General features: G+C 49.1%; 1 protein-coding gene across 1 annotated transcript in view; it reads right to left on the bottom strand.

The window, feature by feature from the left end:
- Myo7b (myosin VIIB) overlaps positions 1-18,415 on the bottom strand; it is a 64,144-nt gene extending 45,729 nt beyond the window's left edge. Inside the window, exons 1-8 of the mRNA XM_057788739.1 lie at positions 18,398-18,415; positions 14,088-14,201; positions 13,051-13,203; positions 11,431-11,615; positions 8,621-8,742; positions 4,058-4,200; positions 2,216-2,329; positions 110-263 (exon numbers count right to left, since the gene is read on the bottom strand). Of these exons, the coding sequence (XP_057644722.1) occupies positions 110-263; positions 2,216-2,329; positions 4,058-4,200; positions 8,621-8,742; positions 11,431-11,615; positions 13,051-13,203; positions 14,088-14,201; positions 18,398-18,415 (1,003 nt within the window). The remainder of the gene's footprint in view (positions 1-109; positions 264-2,215; positions 2,330-4,057; positions 4,201-8,620; positions 8,743-11,430; positions 11,616-13,050; positions 13,204-14,087; positions 14,202-18,397) is intronic.
- Between the last annotated feature and the right edge of the window lie 456 nt (positions 18,416-18,871).

The raw sequence follows: 18,871 nt of genomic DNA, 5'->3' as shown, positions 1-18,871 counted from the left end.
TTGAATCACATGGTCCTTCTGGCACAACGACTCAGAGACTTCTCCCTCCTGCTGTCCTATCCCTCCCCTTTTCTCCCCAGGGGTGTTAGCAAGACAAGAACAACATTACCCATAAACCCCACATTCCCCAGGTGGAGGATGGCTGCCAACAGCTTGCTGATGTCCCAGTTCTCAGAGTCTGAGAAGTGGAGGATCTTCATGGCCGAGCGAACATGCGCGTAGTCCTTGGCATCGCTGAGCCCCTCGTAAGATGTGCAGTTTCCCTACGGGAACAGGACACTTCAGCTGACAGAGCCACCCCAGATCTCACCTCCTCCGCCGGGAAGGTCAAGACGGCTTAGGAAAGTTTCTCTGAAAAGTCGACTTATAAGCCCTGGGTGGACTCCGAAGGGCAACATCCGTGTAACTAAACTTAGCAAAATCAATCAACCAACCAACCAATCAATCAATGAGTTCCCAGAGGCAAGACCACACAGAGGTTCTCTAAGATGTGTGTGCCCCTTCATTTGGCTTTTAGACTGTTGAAATAATAGACCCTAAGAAACAGGAATTTCTTCTGGGAGACAAAAAAGGCCAGTGCCAGCCAGGAGAGATGTCGCACGGCTCTGACAGTTGCCAGGCCACCTCTTTTTTTTTTTTTTTTTTTTTTTTTGGTTCTTCGAGACAGGGTTTCTCTGTGGCTTTGGAGCCTGTCCTGGAACTAGCTCTTGTAGACCAGGCTGGTCTCGAACTCACAGAGATTCATCTGCCTCTGCCTCCCAAGTGCTGGGATTAAAGGCGTGCGCCACCACTGCCTGGCTGCCAGGCCGCCTCTTGTGAGGACTGGAGCTGAGCCAAGGCTGCTCAGTTATTCATAGCTCTTCTCTTATGAGGACTGGAGCCGAGACAAGGCTGCTCAGTTATCCATAGCTCTTGCCTTCCATTTAAAGCTAAATTCCACGTCAGGACCCCACATACAGACCAGCCTGGAGGACACTTGACTGTGTGCCTCTTCCAGGTGTAGCCACATTGAAGAGATCTTTCTCTGCCCTGTGCCTGATCACTTGTCTGCTTCGTTAGTCTATTGAGGAGAGGTGGCTGAGCCTGGCTTGTTAGAGCTGCCAGGGCCCAGGCTCTGACCCTGACAGCTCTGCTGGCACCACAGCTAAGGCACACCTGGGCATTGCAGGCAGCACTGGGTGACCAGGAGTGAGTCCTTTCTCTGGGCTTCTATTCGTCATCCAGCCATCTTGAGCCTGGCCTGCCTCTAGGGCATCCCATGGGCTCGTTTCCTTAGGAAGCTCTTCTCAACTCTGACTACATAGCAGGGCCTGTGCTCCTTGATAGGAGTTACAAACCAATGACCCATAGTTCTTCACAGCTGTTGTAGATCTAAGAGAGCAGGCAAGAGACCAAAGACCTGCCATGGGCTCTTACCAAAGAAGCTAAGCCTGGCCCTACTGGGAAGTAGAGAAAGTTTCCCTGCAGAAGGTGTCTGAGCTGGGCTTCTCACAGGGCAGAGGTTGATGGGACAGAGTTTGGAGGAGGGGTCCAAAGTCTGCTGCAAGGAGGGTCAGATCTTGGAGAAGTGTGAGGCTGTGCCAAGGGTCTCAAACTTATAGTAACTAATGCTTGTCAGAGAGGTTTGAATGGTGAGACCTCCTTAGCTGTGCATAGACGATAGAGTAGAGGTCAAATCTGGTCACCAGGACACCCTAAAACACAACTCCTGCCATGTTCTAGGCAAGGACTGACTAAGACTTTGAAGTATTGACCACTACTTCAAAATCAAAGGGGTAAGAGAAGAAAGTGATCCAAGGGGTAGAACATGTCACCCACAGCTGCTTGAATCTCACTGTCCTGGAAAGCAGGGGTCAGGGAGAGCTCAGTTCATGTTCTGAGAGCTTGTAGTCTAGGTGAACCTCCAGGGAAGGGATGAATATTCTATGAATAACCTACTGTTCTGGGAACCTCTTGTAGGCCTGGAGGGCTTCAGAAGAAGAAGGGGTGTGTGGGAAAGGACCAGAGTCTTAGCTTGGGGTTCCAGGAGTACACAGAGTGGAAGAGAAATAGGAGTTGGGCCACTAAGGTGGTCACAAAATTGCTTCCAAACAGGAGGGAAAGGGACCAGGCACTCACCTCAGGTCCCAACTAGAAGAGAAGCACCTCAGCAGTCAAGATTGAGGTTTGAACATGTGCTATCCCTTCCCTTTGGGAAGAGGAGTTGGAGGCTCACCATGGTCAGGTAGTGGTAGTCAGAGGGCATGCCAAGACCCAGCAGTTTCTTCTCCTCCGGGCTCATCCCCATAAGCATGCAGTAGAAAATGTGGTAGTTACGTTCCTCCGCAGCCTAGGAGGAAGGACATCCGGAGGGACGCGTGAGCAAGTCCCACAGAACGGCTCCAATTTCAGCTTGAAGAACTCCCAACCACATGTGGCTCTGCCATTTATGCAGGACCAGTCTAGACCCCTTGGTCACCTGCGTTCTAAGCAGCAGAAGATTCTGGATACCATCTGAGGAGCCAAGAGGCTAGCCTGGCCTTAGATTGACCTTGACCTCACTTCCTAGCCCAGAAGGCTGTCCAGGGCTCTGCAATTCAGCGTTTCCTGGGATTTGTAGTCACTCTGTGACTTCTGGAGAGCCCGTGGCCATGAGCTTGTGTAGATGTGAGGTTTGTTTGTTTCGTGTTTTGTTTGTTTAGTTTTTTTGAGACAAGGTTCCTCTGTATAACAGCTCTGCTCTGGCTGTCTTGGAACTTGCTCTGTAGACCAGGCTGGCCTCAAACTCACAGATCCGCCTGCCTCTGCCTCATGAGTGCTGGGGTTAAAGGCATGTGGCACCACCATCTGGGTAGCTATGGGGTTTGTACATGCTATTTATAACCATAACCTCTCTGTGAAAATTCAGACTCTCATCTGTGTGTGCTGTCATGAAATAAGCTTTCTTTTATTTATTTATTTATTTTTTTAATAAGCTTTCTTTCTACTTTGCTTCTCCCCTTCCTAAAATTTCCACTTCCCCCTCCACAGAAGCACTTCAGGGCTAGTGTTTCTTCTAGACCTTAAATTCATTTATAAAATTCACTCATATAATGTATCTATATATAGTTCTGCTTGTGCAAGAGTGTGTGCTCTTGTGTGTGCAGGTGTGCATGTACGAACATCAATAGGTAGACCACAGGACAATCTTAGATGCAGTTACTTGAGAGTCTGTCTTGTTTTTTTGAGACAGGGTCTCTTACTGGCCTAGAACCAGGAAGGTAGGCCAGGCTGGCTGTCCAGAAAACCCTAGGGATCTTCCTGTCTCTGACCCCAGTCCTGGTCCCATGGTCTATTCTGTTATCCAGCTCCCTCTGTCACAGTTTCCAAAGCACCTTGCCGTAGATTTGTTCAAGCCAGGCCTCAGTTAATTCAAATAAAGGTGAGGCTTGGTAGGCACCAAAGAATGAAGAAAAGAGGATTAGAAGGTCAAAGTTGCCCCTGCACCTACACAGCAAGATAAAAGAAAGGAAGAAAGAAGGTAGGAAGGAAGGGAGGGAGGGAGGGAGGGAGAGAGAGAGGGAGGGAGGAAAAAAGAAAGGCAGAAAGATAGATATGTTGGAGCTTAGAGAGGTGGCTCAGTTGGTAAAACATTTGCCACGCAAGCGCAAAAACATGAGTTCAAATCCCCACTACTCGTACAAAGCTGAGTGAGGCGGGGTACACCTCTAACGCTCGTACTGGGGAGGCAGAAACAGGACCCCTGGGGCATGCTGATCAGCTAGTTTTATTGAATCAGTGAGCTCGAATTCACTGAGTGACCTGTATCCAAAAATAAGCTGGCGAGTGATAGAGGAAGATATCCGAGATCGGCCGTCTGGCTGCCACACAAACATGCACACATGTGTATCTGCACACACACAAACGTGTGTCCATGCATGCACCCATATGCATATGTACAAGTTATATGGGCAAGAAATTGAAAGTTGAGAAAAATGCAGTTGTTCCCTTTGCAGCACTATTGAGAAGCACATGGAATCCAGGAGGTGACAGAGGCATGACAGTGAAGAAGCCCCGCCCCCGGGGGGTGGAGTCTCACCTGCCGACAGACTCTGGACTTCTCCAGAAGAAAGTGCTCAATGCTGGCACCCTCGATTACCCCGCTGGCGTTGAAGTGGATGTCAATGTACTTTCCGAAGCGGCTGGAGTTGTCGTTGCGGATGGTCTTGGCATTGCCAAAGGCTGAGGGTGGAAGGGGCAGAAAGGAGAACATTTCCATTTAGGGGTCATCTGGGTCTCAGGGGAGGTGGAGGGGAGGCCTGGAGTCTAGGGTTCAAGGATCAACAGTGAGGCGGTTGTCTTTGGGGGAAGAAGTTTATTATTAGACAGAGAGACAGACAGCTTGACCTCGACACTGCCGATCGGCAGCTGTCTGACGCCTGAGGAGAGCTCAGGCCCCCATGGCAGAGGAAGGGGAGGTTTCCTGCTGCGTAGTTGAGGAGTGGGCTGCATTTGAGGAAAGAGTGGGGGTGTGGGGTAAGAGAAGAGGAACACATCCAGTTGGGGTGTTGCGCTCATCACACCAGTAGATTCCCTGGAGTCTACTGGCCTTGAACTGTAAACTCCCTTGGGAAAGTGAGAACAGCACCTGTCATTCTGGAATCTAGGCACCTGGGGAGTCGGTTAGGAAGTTACAAGTTCACAGCTGGACTTCTGGTAGGGACTTTGGTACTTCTTTTCAGCAGTAAAGAGGCTGCTTCAGGTGAGCATGGCTTACAAAGCCCGTAGTCTAAAATCTGACAGTGGAAAGCTTGCAGGTGAAGGTTGAGGAAGGCTGTCCAGGTAGGCAAAAGGCAGTACAGGAAGGCTAGCTGGTCAGAATTCAGGAGGCTCTTATAGAGTAGGAATCTGGCCTGAGTGTAGACCAAAGGGAAGAGGTAAGAAAGCTAGCCCAGGCAGTGGGCAGGAGGTGGCTAACAGCTGTGGATGCTAGGCTCAGAATTTGAGGCTGCTTCCTTCAAGTGCCTGTAGGGGCAGGGAGACTTCTGGGGCCAACACAGCAGGTGTGTTACCTTTTCTTTCTTTCTTTCTTTCTTTCTTTCTTTCTTTCTTTCTTTCTTTCTTTCTTTTTCTTTCCCTCCCTCCCTCCCTCTTTCTTTCTTTCTTTCTTTCTTTCTTTCTTTCTTTCTTTCTTTCTTTCTTTCTTTTTCTTTCCCTCCCTCCCTCCCTCCCTCCCTCCCTTCCTCTTTCTTTCTTTCTTTCTTTCTTTCTTTCTTTCTTTCTTTCTTTCTGTTTCTCTCTTTTCTCTCTCTCTCTCCCCTCCCTCCTCCCTCCTTCCCTTCTTTCCTTCCTTGCTTCCTTCCTTTCTTTCTTTGTTTTTTTTTTTTTTCCAAGAAAGGTTTTTTTTTTTTTCTGTGTATCTCTGGCTGTCCTGGAACTCACTCTGTAGATCAGGCTGGCCTTGAACTCACAGAGATTCACCTGTGTCTGCCTCCCTGAGTACCGGGATTAAACGTGTATGCCACCATAGCCTGGCTCAGGTGTGCTTCTTAAGTGGGCAGCCAAAAATACATATACATATGAGCAACACTAAATAGACTTAGCATGTTGTATTCACACACACAAACACCACACACACACACACACACACACACACACACTGAAGAAGATGAGGCTGGAGAGATGGATCAACAGTTAAGAGCATTGACTGCTCTTCCAGAGGGTTTGATTTCCAGCACCCACATGATGGCTCACAATCAACTGTACTCCAGCTCCAGGGTATCTGACCCCCCCCCTTCTGGTCTCTGCAGGCCCTGCATGAATGTGGTACACAGGCAAATATGAAGGCAAATCACTCACACACATAAAATAAAAACTAATAAATAAAATATAAAAATAATTATAGAAGAAGAGGCCGTGAATTTAAACAGAAAGAGATAAACTGTGTCCAGCAACTACCAAACCTGAGGCCAAGGTAACAAATGTCTGGGGCACCTCTATCAGGGACTACACCCAAGGGTGGAGCCCTGGCACCTAATGCAACTCTTCTAAGGGGAAGTTTGTTAAAATTCATTTAAAGAAGTCATGAATAAAGTTGGGGGACACAAGAGGAATGGAGGAGGGAGAGGGAAAGGGTGGAAATGTTGTAAATACTGTATTCCTGAAGAAATTATCAGAAATCAAGCAAACAAGAAGGAAGGAAGGAAGATGACTCAGGTGACAAGGTAGAGGTGGGGAAAGATATCATGAGCTCATTTGGGAGTGACAACGAACCATTGGCTCCGCCCCAGAGAAGCTGGCTGTAGAAGGAGGTATGTAGGTTGTAGCATGGACCCAAAGAAACTTTGGTAGAGCCATTACTGCCGGCTTCTCATGTGACACACAGCACAGGATCAAAATGAAGTCGCTCATGTCAAACATTTAGTAACGGCAGTAACAACAAAGTGGGACTACAGGGAGGGCTCTCATGCGTGTTAGGAGGATCTGGGACTTGCTGGCCAGGCAGTCTAGCCCATCAGAGAGCTTCAGGTTCAGTGAGAGACTCTGGATCAGAAATCGAGGTGGCGGTTGCAGGGGTGGCCCAGCAGTGCAGAGCACTTGCTTGTTCTGCTCCTGCAGAGAACGGAGCTCGGTTTCCAGCACCGATGTTTGGTGGCTCACAAATGCCTGCAACTCTGGCTACGAGGTATTTGACATCTTTTCTGGACTCTTCAGACATCCACATCCACATTTAGAAGCACCACACACACACACACACACATGTGCACACACAGGTGTTTATAACACACACACATGTTTATTCCATACACACATACACACAACTCTACCCAATTTGTTTTAGGCCTCAAGGTCACATCCCAACTCTAAACTCCTCGTGGGCCAGCAAGATGGCTCAGCAGGTGAAGGTGCCTGCAACCAAGGGATTCCAACCGAGGGATTCACTCAGTGGAAAGAAAAAGAACAACACCTTCAAGTTATGGCCTCTGCATGTGCACACATACATGTGCCCTGTGAGCATGAGGACCTGAGTTTGAGTCCCCAGAACTCTCGTGAAAACTGAGCAGAATAGTAAATGCCTATAATCTCACTGACGGTGAAATGGAAGGCAGTCTCTGGAGCTGATCAGCTTAGCCTACATGGTGGCATTCCAAGCCAGTGTCTCAAACAAAAGGTAGAATGCACCTAAGGTTGGCTTCTGACCTTCATATGTTTAACATACATGCGCACATCTGCACACACATGTTCATCCCTCCATAGGATTAAAAAAAGTAAAAATGGGGAGGGGGGAGAAAGAGATAAATTGTGCCCAGCGGTGACCAGACCTGGGGCCAATGTAACAGGTGTGTGGGCCACCTCTACCAGGGACTACACCCAAGGGTGGGGCACTGGGACCTAACACAACTCTTCTAAGGGGAAGTTTGATCCAGAGCCTGTCTTTAGGTTGGTCTTGTGAGCTCGCTACAAAATGTGACTTCAGGGCCTCTCGCCGTGAGACATGGTGGCTGTGAGGCATTAGCCCTAATGCAACCAAGGCATCCAGCTTGACCTCCTCATTGTCCAATCCTGATTCCTCTCTTCTCTTCCCTTCCCAAACTATCCAGTCAGCAGCTGAGCCTGAATCCTTGCTCTGCCTACTCCTGCTTCTTCCTCTTTGTCTTCTCTAGGGTTCCCTGTTGCAGCCTTAATGGTAAGTAACCCAGAAGCATCTTCTCAAGGACCCAGAAACACACAGACATTTCTCAAAGTGGTTTGGTCTTGGGACCCTATTTAAAAAGAAAAACTTTACCGCCTCAATGTAAGGGGAGGAGCTCTGTCCCACCTCAACTCGATGTGTCATGCTTTGCAGAAGCCCACGGGAGGCCTGTCCCTTTCTGAATGGAGAAGGAGAAAGTGCAGATGGGTAGGGGGATAAATGGGAAAGGGTAGAAAATGGGAGGGGAGGAAGGAGGGGAAGCTGGTTGATATGTAAAATAAATGAAAAAATGTTATTTAAATTAAAAATAAATATGCATCATACTGCACACACACAAAGGAATACTATATTTTTTCCCTTTGAGGGTAGTACGTGCGTGTGTGTGCGTGTGTGTGTGTGTGTGTGCAGTATGGCCAGAGATCAACCTCAGGTGTCATTCTTCATCCACCTTGTGTTTTGAGAAAGGGTCTCTCCCTGGGATCTGGGATCTAGGCTCGCCCGATAGGCTGGGCTGGCCAGCATTTGAGCCCCAGGGATCTGCGTTCTCTGCTTCTCCTATGCTGGGATAACAAGTGCCACTGTGTCTGGTTCTGACGTGGTGCTGAGGATTGGATTTAGGATCTTATGCTTATATGGCAAGCATTTTCCCAGCTAAGTCATCTCTCTATAGCCTCTCCTTTTGGTTTTTAACTGAGATAGGGTTTTGTTAAGTAGCCCAAGCCTTAAATTCAAGGTCCTCACGTCTTGGCCTCCCCAGAGCAGGGGTTACAGATACATGCTACTACATCTGACCGAAATCTCTGTACATCTGGTGGCAAATGCTCATCAGGGAAGTGTAGAGTAACCACCTGTCCCCTTTGTGCTGTCTGGGGATCTACACCACTGTCACCCACCCTGTCTTGAAGGCCACTGTGGCTATTACATGTGGGGAGGGCCATTCCTGTCCAAGTCCTCAGGATCAAAGCTCACCTTCCAGGATGGGGTTGGCCTCCAGGACCTGCTGCTCAATCCATGAATGCTGGCCGCTTACTGTAGCCAGGAACTGAAGGATGAGCTTGGTCGTCTCAGTCTTCCCAGCCCCAGACTCGCCACTGCCAGAGAATGCAGGGAAATTTAGCCTCACACAGAGACTTACCACCACCTAGTGCCTCTTCACCCTCTAGAAATTTTTGCCTCCATTCCTCAGGCCTGTATCTGGCCTATGCTGACAGGGACACATTTGCCCATGAAGAAATCCAACATTGCATTTGCCCTGAAGTCCTGGGCATCTCAGACTATCTATGATGCAAGCATGCCCGACCTGTGGCTTGTGGGCCACCTGTGCTCCAAGATGACTATGATGTCGCTCAATACGGTTGTAGAAGACAATGTCCCCAAGTGGAGCACCCCTGGGAGAAGCCAGTGCACTGTCTTTTCTTCCCTGCTAGGCTGGAAGACTCTTACACACTGTGACCTGGGTTATTCCAGGGCTGCCTTGCAGAGTAAGTAATGTGACTCAGTGTCTTTCAGATGACAGTGTGGCTCCCGGGCAGTGGCATTTGTCATCTGGACAGATTCCAGAATCCCGGGTTCCATCAGCAAGGAGCTCTGTGTGATGGTTGGTATTGGTTGCCAACTTGACAGGCTCTGGAATCGCCATGGAGACAAGCCTCTGGGCATGTCAGGGAGCCCTTTTCTGGAATGGTTGCTTGAAGTGGGGAAACCTACCCTACACATGGTTGGCATCTTCCCATGGCCTGGGGTCCTGGGCTGAATAAAAAGGAACAATCTAGCTGAGCACCAGCATTCATCTTGCTCTTCTCCCTGACTGAGATGCCACCTGACCAGCTGCCTCACTCCCTTGCCTTGGTGCCTTCTCCTCCATGACGAAACTGTGAGTGCTTTCATCATTCATTGCTTCGTTAGGTGTCTTGTTGCGGCTGGCGCTGGCTCCTATGGCAGGACTCGTGGGATTTGCTCACTGTCCTAGAGAGCCAGCTTTGATGCCAATATCCAGTGTTGCTTAAACAAAACATTGTGTTATGTGCCTACAATCCCGGCACTTAAGGAGCCAGGAGTGAGAGGATCAGAAAGTCAAAGCCATCCTCAGCTACCCAGAAAATTTGAGGTTAGCCTGAGCTACATAAGACCCTGTCTCTGAGAAACAAATATATAAAAAAAAGTGATTAGGTACAAGATGGGCTGATGCCACTTAGGGTCCCCACCCTCCTGAGCTACCCACTCTCCAAGCCTGGAAGGCTAAGAGGCCAGGGCCAAAGGAGAACCCAGGCTAACTCAAGATGCCACAGAAGATCACCAAGAGGAGCCAGGCTCCAGGGAGCTTGCCCTTCTGCCTGACTCTGTTGCAGCAAGGCAGGGAGGAGTAGATAAAGACAGTCAGGTTCCAGAATGCCTCCCTGTCTTCTCTGGAGCCCTGAATTTGAATTGTCTATCTATGGACCTGTAGCAGAAAGCAGGGGCTGGAGGAAGCTCACCAAACTTAACATATGAGAGAAGCCAGTTGACAGAGAAGGCCTGGAAGCCCTTCCTACGTGGGCTGTGCACAGCAGAGCACATGTGTGTGCACAGGAGAGCACAGGTGAGAAAAGCTCACATTACTACAGGGAGAGGGGTGGGGCTATGTAAACGACCTACAAAGGGTTCTGTGGCTGGTGACCGAACTCTCTTAGAGAAGATGCTTTCCTCCAGCTCAGTATCTACTCCCACTCTCGGGAGCGTATCTCCTTTCTTTAAAATAATATCTATTTCACACGTAGCCTGGGACCCAAGAGCCGAGAAACTTCAGCAGGTGTTCCTGGGGATTAGATCCACGTCTGTAACACCAACCTCTCCAGTTAGGGCTTGGGTGACTTGGAAGCATGAAACGCATCTATGCTAGGATGCCGTCCTGGTGTCCCTCCTCAGAGAGGCAGTCTCTCTGTCACGCCACCCTTCAACGCTCTTACCACCTGCATCCAGATGTGCTACTGCCACCTGTTCTGTGGCTATGAGCCCTCAGGCAGAAGTTGGCATCTCTTTTACCTGCTGTTGTTTCCTGTGTTAGGACAGGGAGGGCCAATACGATCTTTTTGTTCATTATTTACTTTTCCTTTGGAGACAGGGTTACATGAAAATGTAACCCAGGCTGGCCTAAATGTTGCTATATACCCAAGGATGAACTTGAGTTTCTGATCCTCCTGCCCCTACCTTCTGAATGCTGCAGATTACAGGGGTGCACAACTACACCTGGTTCATGCGGTGGTGTGGACAGAACCCGTTGCTTTGGCATGCTAGGCAAACATGCTAGTAGCTTAGCTACATCTCTAGCCTGGGGCACAAAAAGATTTTAAATGAATAAATAAAAAACTCATGAATAAGTGAGTGATGATTATAAAACCAAGTTAAGGACTCTGGGATCAAATCCTTACTTTGACTCTGTTTCCATCCACAGTCTCTTCCCTCAGCAGGAGGGTCTGTGCACAAGAAGGTCAGGCTGGGACAGGCAGGGAAGCAGAGCTAGGCTTGGGGCTAGAGGGGCACCTGTCCCTGCTAGCCCCCAGAGACCTCAGAGTATAGAAGACTTGTCTTCAAGAAACATCCTTAGGGTGTAGAAAACATGTCCTTAGGATGGGAAAGAACATGTCCTTAGGTGTGGGGGACATGTCATTGGGAGCAGGGCAGCAGGAGCAGTTCCGGGCAAACGTCTCTGCTAAGAACTGTGGTTAAGAGAGGCCCTGGGAGAGCCTCCGGGAGAGGGGTGTGCCTTTCTTTCAGGCAGCAGGAATGGAGCCTGAGCTCACCTGATGATGCAGCACTGATCCCTCTTGTTCTTCTTCATGTTGAAGTAGCAGCTGTTGGCAATGGCAAAGACATGGGGCGGCAGCTCGCCCATGTGGTGGTTATAGTAGAGATGTACCTGCTCCAGGGTGTACAGGGGCAGCATCTGGAATGGGTTCACAGCTACCAGGATGGAGCCTGTGTAGGTCTGGGGGAGGAAGTAGGTGGTTAGCCCCTGCCGATCCTGGGAGGGAGCTTCTGGCTCCTTCCTCTGGGAACATGGGGTAGCCACTAGGATGGTGAGCTTCTGGAGGCTTGCTGCCAGTAACTATACATGTGTAGCATGCTATCTTGTTTAAAAAAGGCTCAATCAAAATGGGTTGAGTGTATAGATGAGTTTTTAGCTGTTTCTTTTAGAGATCTCCGTGATGTCTGGGTGACATCTGCTACCCCGACTGACCCCAATCACCTATTCTATGTATTTTCAGCCCAGGATACAGCCTGCTCTTGAATACCCTGCCCCCACTCAGCATAGCTGCCCCTGTGGAGGGGAGACCAGAGAGTCCCACAATAGTCCACTGGATCATTCTTCCGAGAACCTGTGAAGGACTCCTGAAGGAATACAGAGGAGGCGGTGCTCCAAACATACATCCCTAGCAGCTTTGACATACTGGGGGCCAGAGAAGAAGCACACTGCCCCAGCAACCCTCCCTGAAGTTTGCCCCCTCCTCTAAGCCTTCCCTTTGCTCGTGTTCCCCAGTTTACTCCCAGGCTAGCCAGACTGCCTGCTCAGGCCACAGAGGAGTGAGTCCCAGGCAGTGACTCTCCGGATCACATCCACTTGAACAGAGCCCTGAGCACCCTGAGAGACACTGATGCCAAGCCTAAACTCCATCTCGGACTTCTGGAGAAGTGAGATAAGAGTTGGGTCCAGCCTCCATCCACTGCCTTGTTTGAAAAGAGGACCCTCATTTGTCCATACGTTCCCCTCACCCTGTGGAAGGGATCCTGGATTTGGACCGTCACAAGATTCTATTCCAAGTGGGTAAGGGTCTTCTGTTGATGACACTGTCTCTGCAACATGTCTGACAGGGACTAAAGGCTATGCCTACCCCGCCACCCTCCAGTGTCCACCCGGCCTGTCTGATCAGGGCTGCTGGGCACAGAAAGAGAAGAACAGACTCAGTGGGCACTTACGGAAGGGGCATCACTTATTGGACATCTACTGTGTGCCTGGCTCTGAGCTATCTCTGCACTAGCCTCCCAGCCCCCAGGGTATGGTGTTCCCAGTTTTACTGTCTTTTTTAAGTCTCCTGTATCCCAGTCTACATGAGTCTCAAACTCACGTAGCTGAAGATGACCTTGAATTTCTAATCCTCCTGCCAACACCTCCTAGCACAGAGATCGCAGGTGTACACAACTATACCCAGTTTGTGTGTTGGGAATCAAACCCAGGGCTTCATGCATTCTAGGCGAGCACCAACTGAGGTAGCTGTCTAGCCTTGCTCCTGTTCCTTTGGGTTGGTAGCAGAGACTGAAGAAGCCCAAGCACCCAAACATCTCACCAAGTAAGGAAGGGAAGCTGTGCCAAGCTCCGACCCCCTCCCCCAGCTTCCCCAAGGACACCGCACCAGTGAACTCACGTAAATCTTGTGCTGCTGGTAGCGGACCAGGAGGTTGTGTACCACACCTGCCTCGTTCAGGTCACCTAGGCGGATCATGTCATCCACTCCTTGGACTGAGTTGGGGTGCATGGGGCTGAGGGTGTTGAGGTCCGCGGCAGAGATCCAGTGTTCCTGTAATGACAGGCAGAAACTCTCCGCAAAGGTGAGCCCTCTAAACCCCTGTCTCTCCCCTCCACAGTCTCAGGTTTCTAGCCAGGCTTCATCTCGGTTTGAGTCAAGGGATACTTATGACAAAGTCAGATCCATCTGTGGCTTTGGTCAGCACCTGTCTAGGGACTGGGGTCCACGAGGAGCTGGGCCTGAAGATGAACTTTGTATAGGTTTGTAGGAACTAGCACTTGGGAGTTTGCTTTAACATCAGGCTGCCGTTGGAAGCCTTAAGAGTTCTTGGAGTAGAATAGTGGAAGCAATAGCAGCTTTAGCATCCAACAGCACTACTGAAGGAAACTGGGTTTTTGTTGTTGTTGCTTGTTTTTACTTCCTTCCAGTCTTTGGAACTCCTAGTCAGAACCTTCCTTTGTAGGCCATTGTCTGCATGTGTCTCTCCCGATAGTCCCTGGGGGACAGGGAGGTCACCCCGAGGAGGAGTGAAGTGACTGGTGCTTACCCCTCACTGCCCTTGGCTGTCCCTGTCTTGCTCAGATGGATGAGCTTGACCACTCTGAACTGTCCACTTCTAACCTGGACATCTGTGTCCCTTCCTCCCCCGCACACCTTTCTCACCAAGATGTCGCTTCTGCCTCCTTCGCTCCACATGTCAATCTTTAGACCTCCCTCCTTCCTTCTTCAGCCCATCTCTTCCCTCCTTCCTGCTCCCCTGACAGTTCTCAACTTTTACTCTCAAAACATTTTCAAGACAAATATGTACTTCCACCTGTACAAGACTCCATTGTGGTCTATGCTGCCTCAGGGATAAATGGATTTCCTTGATGATTTTGTCAAGCAAGTGCCTGAGCCCTGTGGGGAGGGGTGTGGAGAGGCACCCCAATACCAACCTTGCCCTCTTCATCCTCAATCAAGACCTTTCCCAGTTTTGTCTCTTTGACAATGCCTCCGATGGCCACACCGGTCTTGCTGGTGGAGGGAGGGTCCAGCCACACATGATCACCCTAGAGAGCAGAGAAGGGACATTGGTCTGAGTCATAGTTCCTTTCCCTTTCCCACTAGAGACTTACATGTCTTGGGGCTGTCGCCTGCAACCTCAAGCTCCCTGGTGGCAAGGGTTCTCTCAATCTCTGCCCTCTCCCTCATCAGTTCTCAGAAGGCTCTTCACTGCTAATCAAGCTTGCCTGTGTCTATGCTGTCTAGACCAATGAACTCAGCAGGGCCAGGGCTCAGCTTTGCCCATAGCACCTCTTACTAAGACAGAAAACAGTCAAAAGAAACAAATAGCATCCAAATAATCATGGAAGGCAGTGAGGTAGGGTGGTTAAGGAGAGACTGTCCCAGACTTGAAAATGGAGTGCTGGGGAGATGAGTTCAATCCCAGGCACCCACCTGTTTAAAAAAGCTGGGCATGCTGATGTATGCTTGTAATCCCAGTGCCAGGGAAGTGGAGACAGGAGGAGCTCTAGTGTTCACTGGTCAGCCAGCTGAATGGCTGTAAGAGAGCCCATCTCAAAAACCAAGGTAAAGGTGCTTTCTGCCAAGCATGATGACCTAAGTTTCATCTCCAGGACTTACAGGTCAAAGAAGGAAACCAAAGTTGTCCTTTGGCCTCTATGTGCGCCATGTGTGTGCAAGCATATGTAGGCTCACACACACACACTCACACACACACACACACACTCCAAATATACAAATAAACAAAATAAGTTCAATAAAAACCAAATCAAAACAAAGAAGACGGATGGCACGTGAGGAATGATGCCCAAGCGAGTGCTCTGACCTCCATGTCCACGCTTACGCATTCCCTCAAGCCCATACGTGAATCCCCTCAGCACACAAACATACACACGTGCACAATTGTGAACAGAACAGTAAACATGAATAATCTTGAAAATGGCACAAGAGTGGAGTCAGCTTTTCTACTTGCATCCTCTCAAGAGTCACCATAATCAACAAGGAGAAAGACAACAGACAAAAATCATCCCTCATGACCCATGGGAGATGTCTGAATTGTCAGCAGACAGGAGACCCTAGGAGATGTCTTCCCCAACAGTTTGGGGGCTCTCTAGGATTTCAAATTCATAGCAGAGAGTTCTGGATCCCCCTACTCGGGGGAGATATACCCCATTCCCATTGTAGCGTCACCTACCCCCAGGACCTAGGGTAAACAATACTCTTTTGGATCAATAAAGATACCAGATCAGAAAGTATCTCAGCAATGGGGAGGGTTGGAAAATACCATGGCAACCAGGTAACTCTTGTGTGCAAGACCACAGTAGGTATGGAAACAGAAAAATGACAAAGTACTTCCTGGTTGGTTGGGACGTCCTGGAGGTTGAATGAGAGTGGATGAGATGTGCTGTTGACACAAATGTGGGGTTGTGACCCATAGCTTCGTGGGTGTCCTTGCTGACTTATTTTTTTTTTGACCAAAAAATGACTTACCACAGGACAGCTTTGTCAGAGACAGGCAAAGCATTCACCATCAGAATACGAAAGAAAGAACCTCCTTTAGTAGAGGGTGCGAGTCTTAGTGGTTATTAGAGAAATCTCTATGGCTTCAGGTTAAAACTCTAATAGTTTAACTCTCTCAAAGCCAGGATGGGAAGCAGTTGGATAAAAAGGAGTCTAAGGAAACAGACTCCCCCAGGCAGACAGTAACCAACTCTCAAGTTCTGGGGCCAATCCAGACCTCCCCTACCCATCAGTACTCACAGATCTATCTGCTCTCAGCTCACACCATACTCAGGTGGGACAAAATGTCACACACACACACACAGCAAAAACTCAAAAACCAAACTTCCTCCTTCCAAGTTTCTTCCATGTGCTCCTAGAACAATAGCGCCATGTTTAGGACTTGGGGTGCACCTCCTCATGGGGCACACCCCCTCATGGGACACACCCTCTCATGGGGCTCACCTCCCCATTCCTTCTGCTTCTTCTGTGAGCTTCTTTTCCCAACAACAGCTTGTGCTTAGGATCTCAGGGGAGGTCAAAATGTGATCTAAGTGACACTATTTAGAGTTCACTGTTATATTTTATATATATGCCTATATAGTTATAGTTGTATATGCCCAGGCCACATGTGCTGTCTATACCCATGCTAATCTAACTGGTGCCTTTATTTTAAAAGAAGGGATAACTGTCCGCATTCAATCTGTGATATGTGTGGTGGATCCCACTGAGACTTTTGCTTTGCTGGGAGGATGTGCTCATTCTGTGATATATGTGGTGGATACCACAAAGACTTGTGCTTTGATGAGGGGTTGTGCTCATTGTATCATGGAGCTGAGCTCACCATAAGCAACAAGCAAAATGTCGCTTTGTCACCATCTTGGCTGGTGACCTCATCAAGATGGAGACGACCACATGACTTGTCCACCATCTTTGTTAGTGACATCATTAAGATGCTGACCACCATGTGACTTTACTGCCATCTTGATTAATGGACCACATAGGATGAACTAAAATGGTGGCACCCGTCAAGCTTCAACACTAGCCAGCACCAATGGGATCTGACACTTGGAGACATCCAGGTGTGGAAAATTCTGTGGATGTGCAGAATAACTTAGGAAAAACCTGGGGAGGCATGGGTCCAGCCAGAATCTAAAGAAGAGATTGCGGGATACTGGGCAAGCTGCTGCTAGGAGCAGCTGCAATAGCTGGGTACAAAGAGAAGTCATCTCAGTGGGGAGACTGGAGAGCCACGAGATACTTACCCTTCATGTCTGCTCGGTCTGCCTGGTACCTCCAAGCCTGTTTTCTCTGACTAGGGTAATCTACCCCTTCATAAGACCCCTTTGCTCCGCGTTTTCTGTCTGCTTGTTTCTACCCCATTGAGCCCTGGGTGCTTTGGCTTTTATTTGACCCCCCAGAGCCAGGTCCATGGACAGACTATGGAGAAAGAACAGGACAGTGCCATCCCTTTCTACGTTCTAACTCCAGGTCTTCCTCAGCTGCAGTCTTCTGGATGCTATAACCATCAGTTATAACATATAACATGTATATAACACATGACACACGTTTGCTGTGTGTCTACTGCTTTTCTCTAGCAGCTCCTTACACTCATTCAAAGCCAGAAGCACAGCTGTGGTTTCACTCTGCACCATATAAAGAGTGTCTTGAGCTTTCTAGAAGGTTTACCCGGAAACTCACAAAGCCATAAAGTTTAACAGTGTGTGCACAGGTCATATTAATGTATTGCATTGCCCTAAGTCTGTAAGTTTGAATTCAGCTTTCTTTTGTTAAGGTAGTATTGTACAACATTGTCCTCTGAGCCAAACAACTGCCATTCTTCTATGCCCTGCAAGGGGCTCGGCTATCACAGTTTACTTGATCTGCATCTCACAGTACCTGAGAAAAAGAGCACACCCCCACTTCTTTTCCTTTTGAATCACTCTAAGGCTAGGACATTTTCTCTGGGTTTCTTGATCCAATTAGCAAGATCTCACGCCACTTCCTACACATGGAGACATTACCTAGCCACAGAAACACGGGCATTTACTGAGTGACCGGAACAAGGATCACCCAGGCTCATGCCTACCCTGTCATCCCTGAGCAGGCTCTCTGCCAGGGCTATGGAGGACAAGTGGGAACTCCCCATCCCTGCCCCAAGTGTGAAAGTGCACGTGCAAAGGTGACGGCATGCCAACGGATGTGCATGCACATGTGTGTGGAGGCCAGAGGATGAACTCGGCTTTTCCTCAGGGTTGTCCACCGTGCTTTTAGAGCTAAGACACTGGTACTGACTGACTCAACTAGGCGGTTGACAACTGAACCTCACTAGGATTATAGGAAATACCTAACATACCTGGCTTCCCCCCCTTTTCTTTTATTCTCTTCCTTTTTTTTTTTTTTTTTTTTTTTTTTTATAATAACAGGCTCTTGGGTATCAAACTCAGGCACTCATGATTACAAGGCAAGCATTTTACGGACTGAGCTGTCTCCCTGCCCCAGTAACCCCCCTTTTAAGTCCCTGAATATAAGCGAGAAATTTCTGTGCACAAGTGGCCACTGTGCAGAGATGCAAGTGTTAGCCACACTTGCTCTCTTCCAATAAGAATAAAATTCTTCCTACTCCTCGATCACCACCCCTGGCCCTGGAATTTTCCTTCTGGGGTCTCTTTGACTCTCTTCTTTCCTTGAAAGTGATTCGACCGAGTCTTGGGAGACATCCACGGTTAAGTGCTGCCCTTACCAGGTGGAACACCGACATCCCAGGTCAGCGGCTCCTTGTGTCCTGTAGGAGACAAAGCAGAGTGTGAGCCCCAGGGCCTGCCAGCGTGGAACCCCTGAGGCACAGGTGCAGTGAGGGTTTGACCACCCATCCTGTCCACGAGTGTCTTGACTGAGGCAGCTCTGAATAGCTGGATGTGTGGGTCACATTCCCAGCCCGTGGGCAAGGAAGTGATTCTTGTTCTTTTCATTCTACATCCCTTCCAGAGAACACTTGGCCCCTGGTTCTGGGCTCCATTTAGGGAGTAGGGCAATGCCCTGTCATCCAAAAGCCCAAGTTTTGAGGTGGGGGGAGAGGGAGTATTCCTGTGTGTGTATGCGCATGTTGTGTGTGCATACATGTGGAAGACAGAGATCAACCATGGGAGTTGTTTCTCAGGAGCCGTCTGTGGTTGTTTGAATGTAACTGCCCCCCATGAGTTCATAGGGAGTGGCA

This window comes from Chionomys nivalis, chromosome 14, assembly GCF_950005125.1.
Source record: "Chionomys nivalis chromosome 14, mChiNiv1.1, whole genome shotgun sequence".
Taxonomy (NCBI): Eukaryota; Metazoa; Chordata; class Mammalia; order Rodentia; family Cricetidae; genus Chionomys; species Chionomys nivalis.
This window is presented reverse-complemented; position numbering and strand designations above follow the sequence as displayed.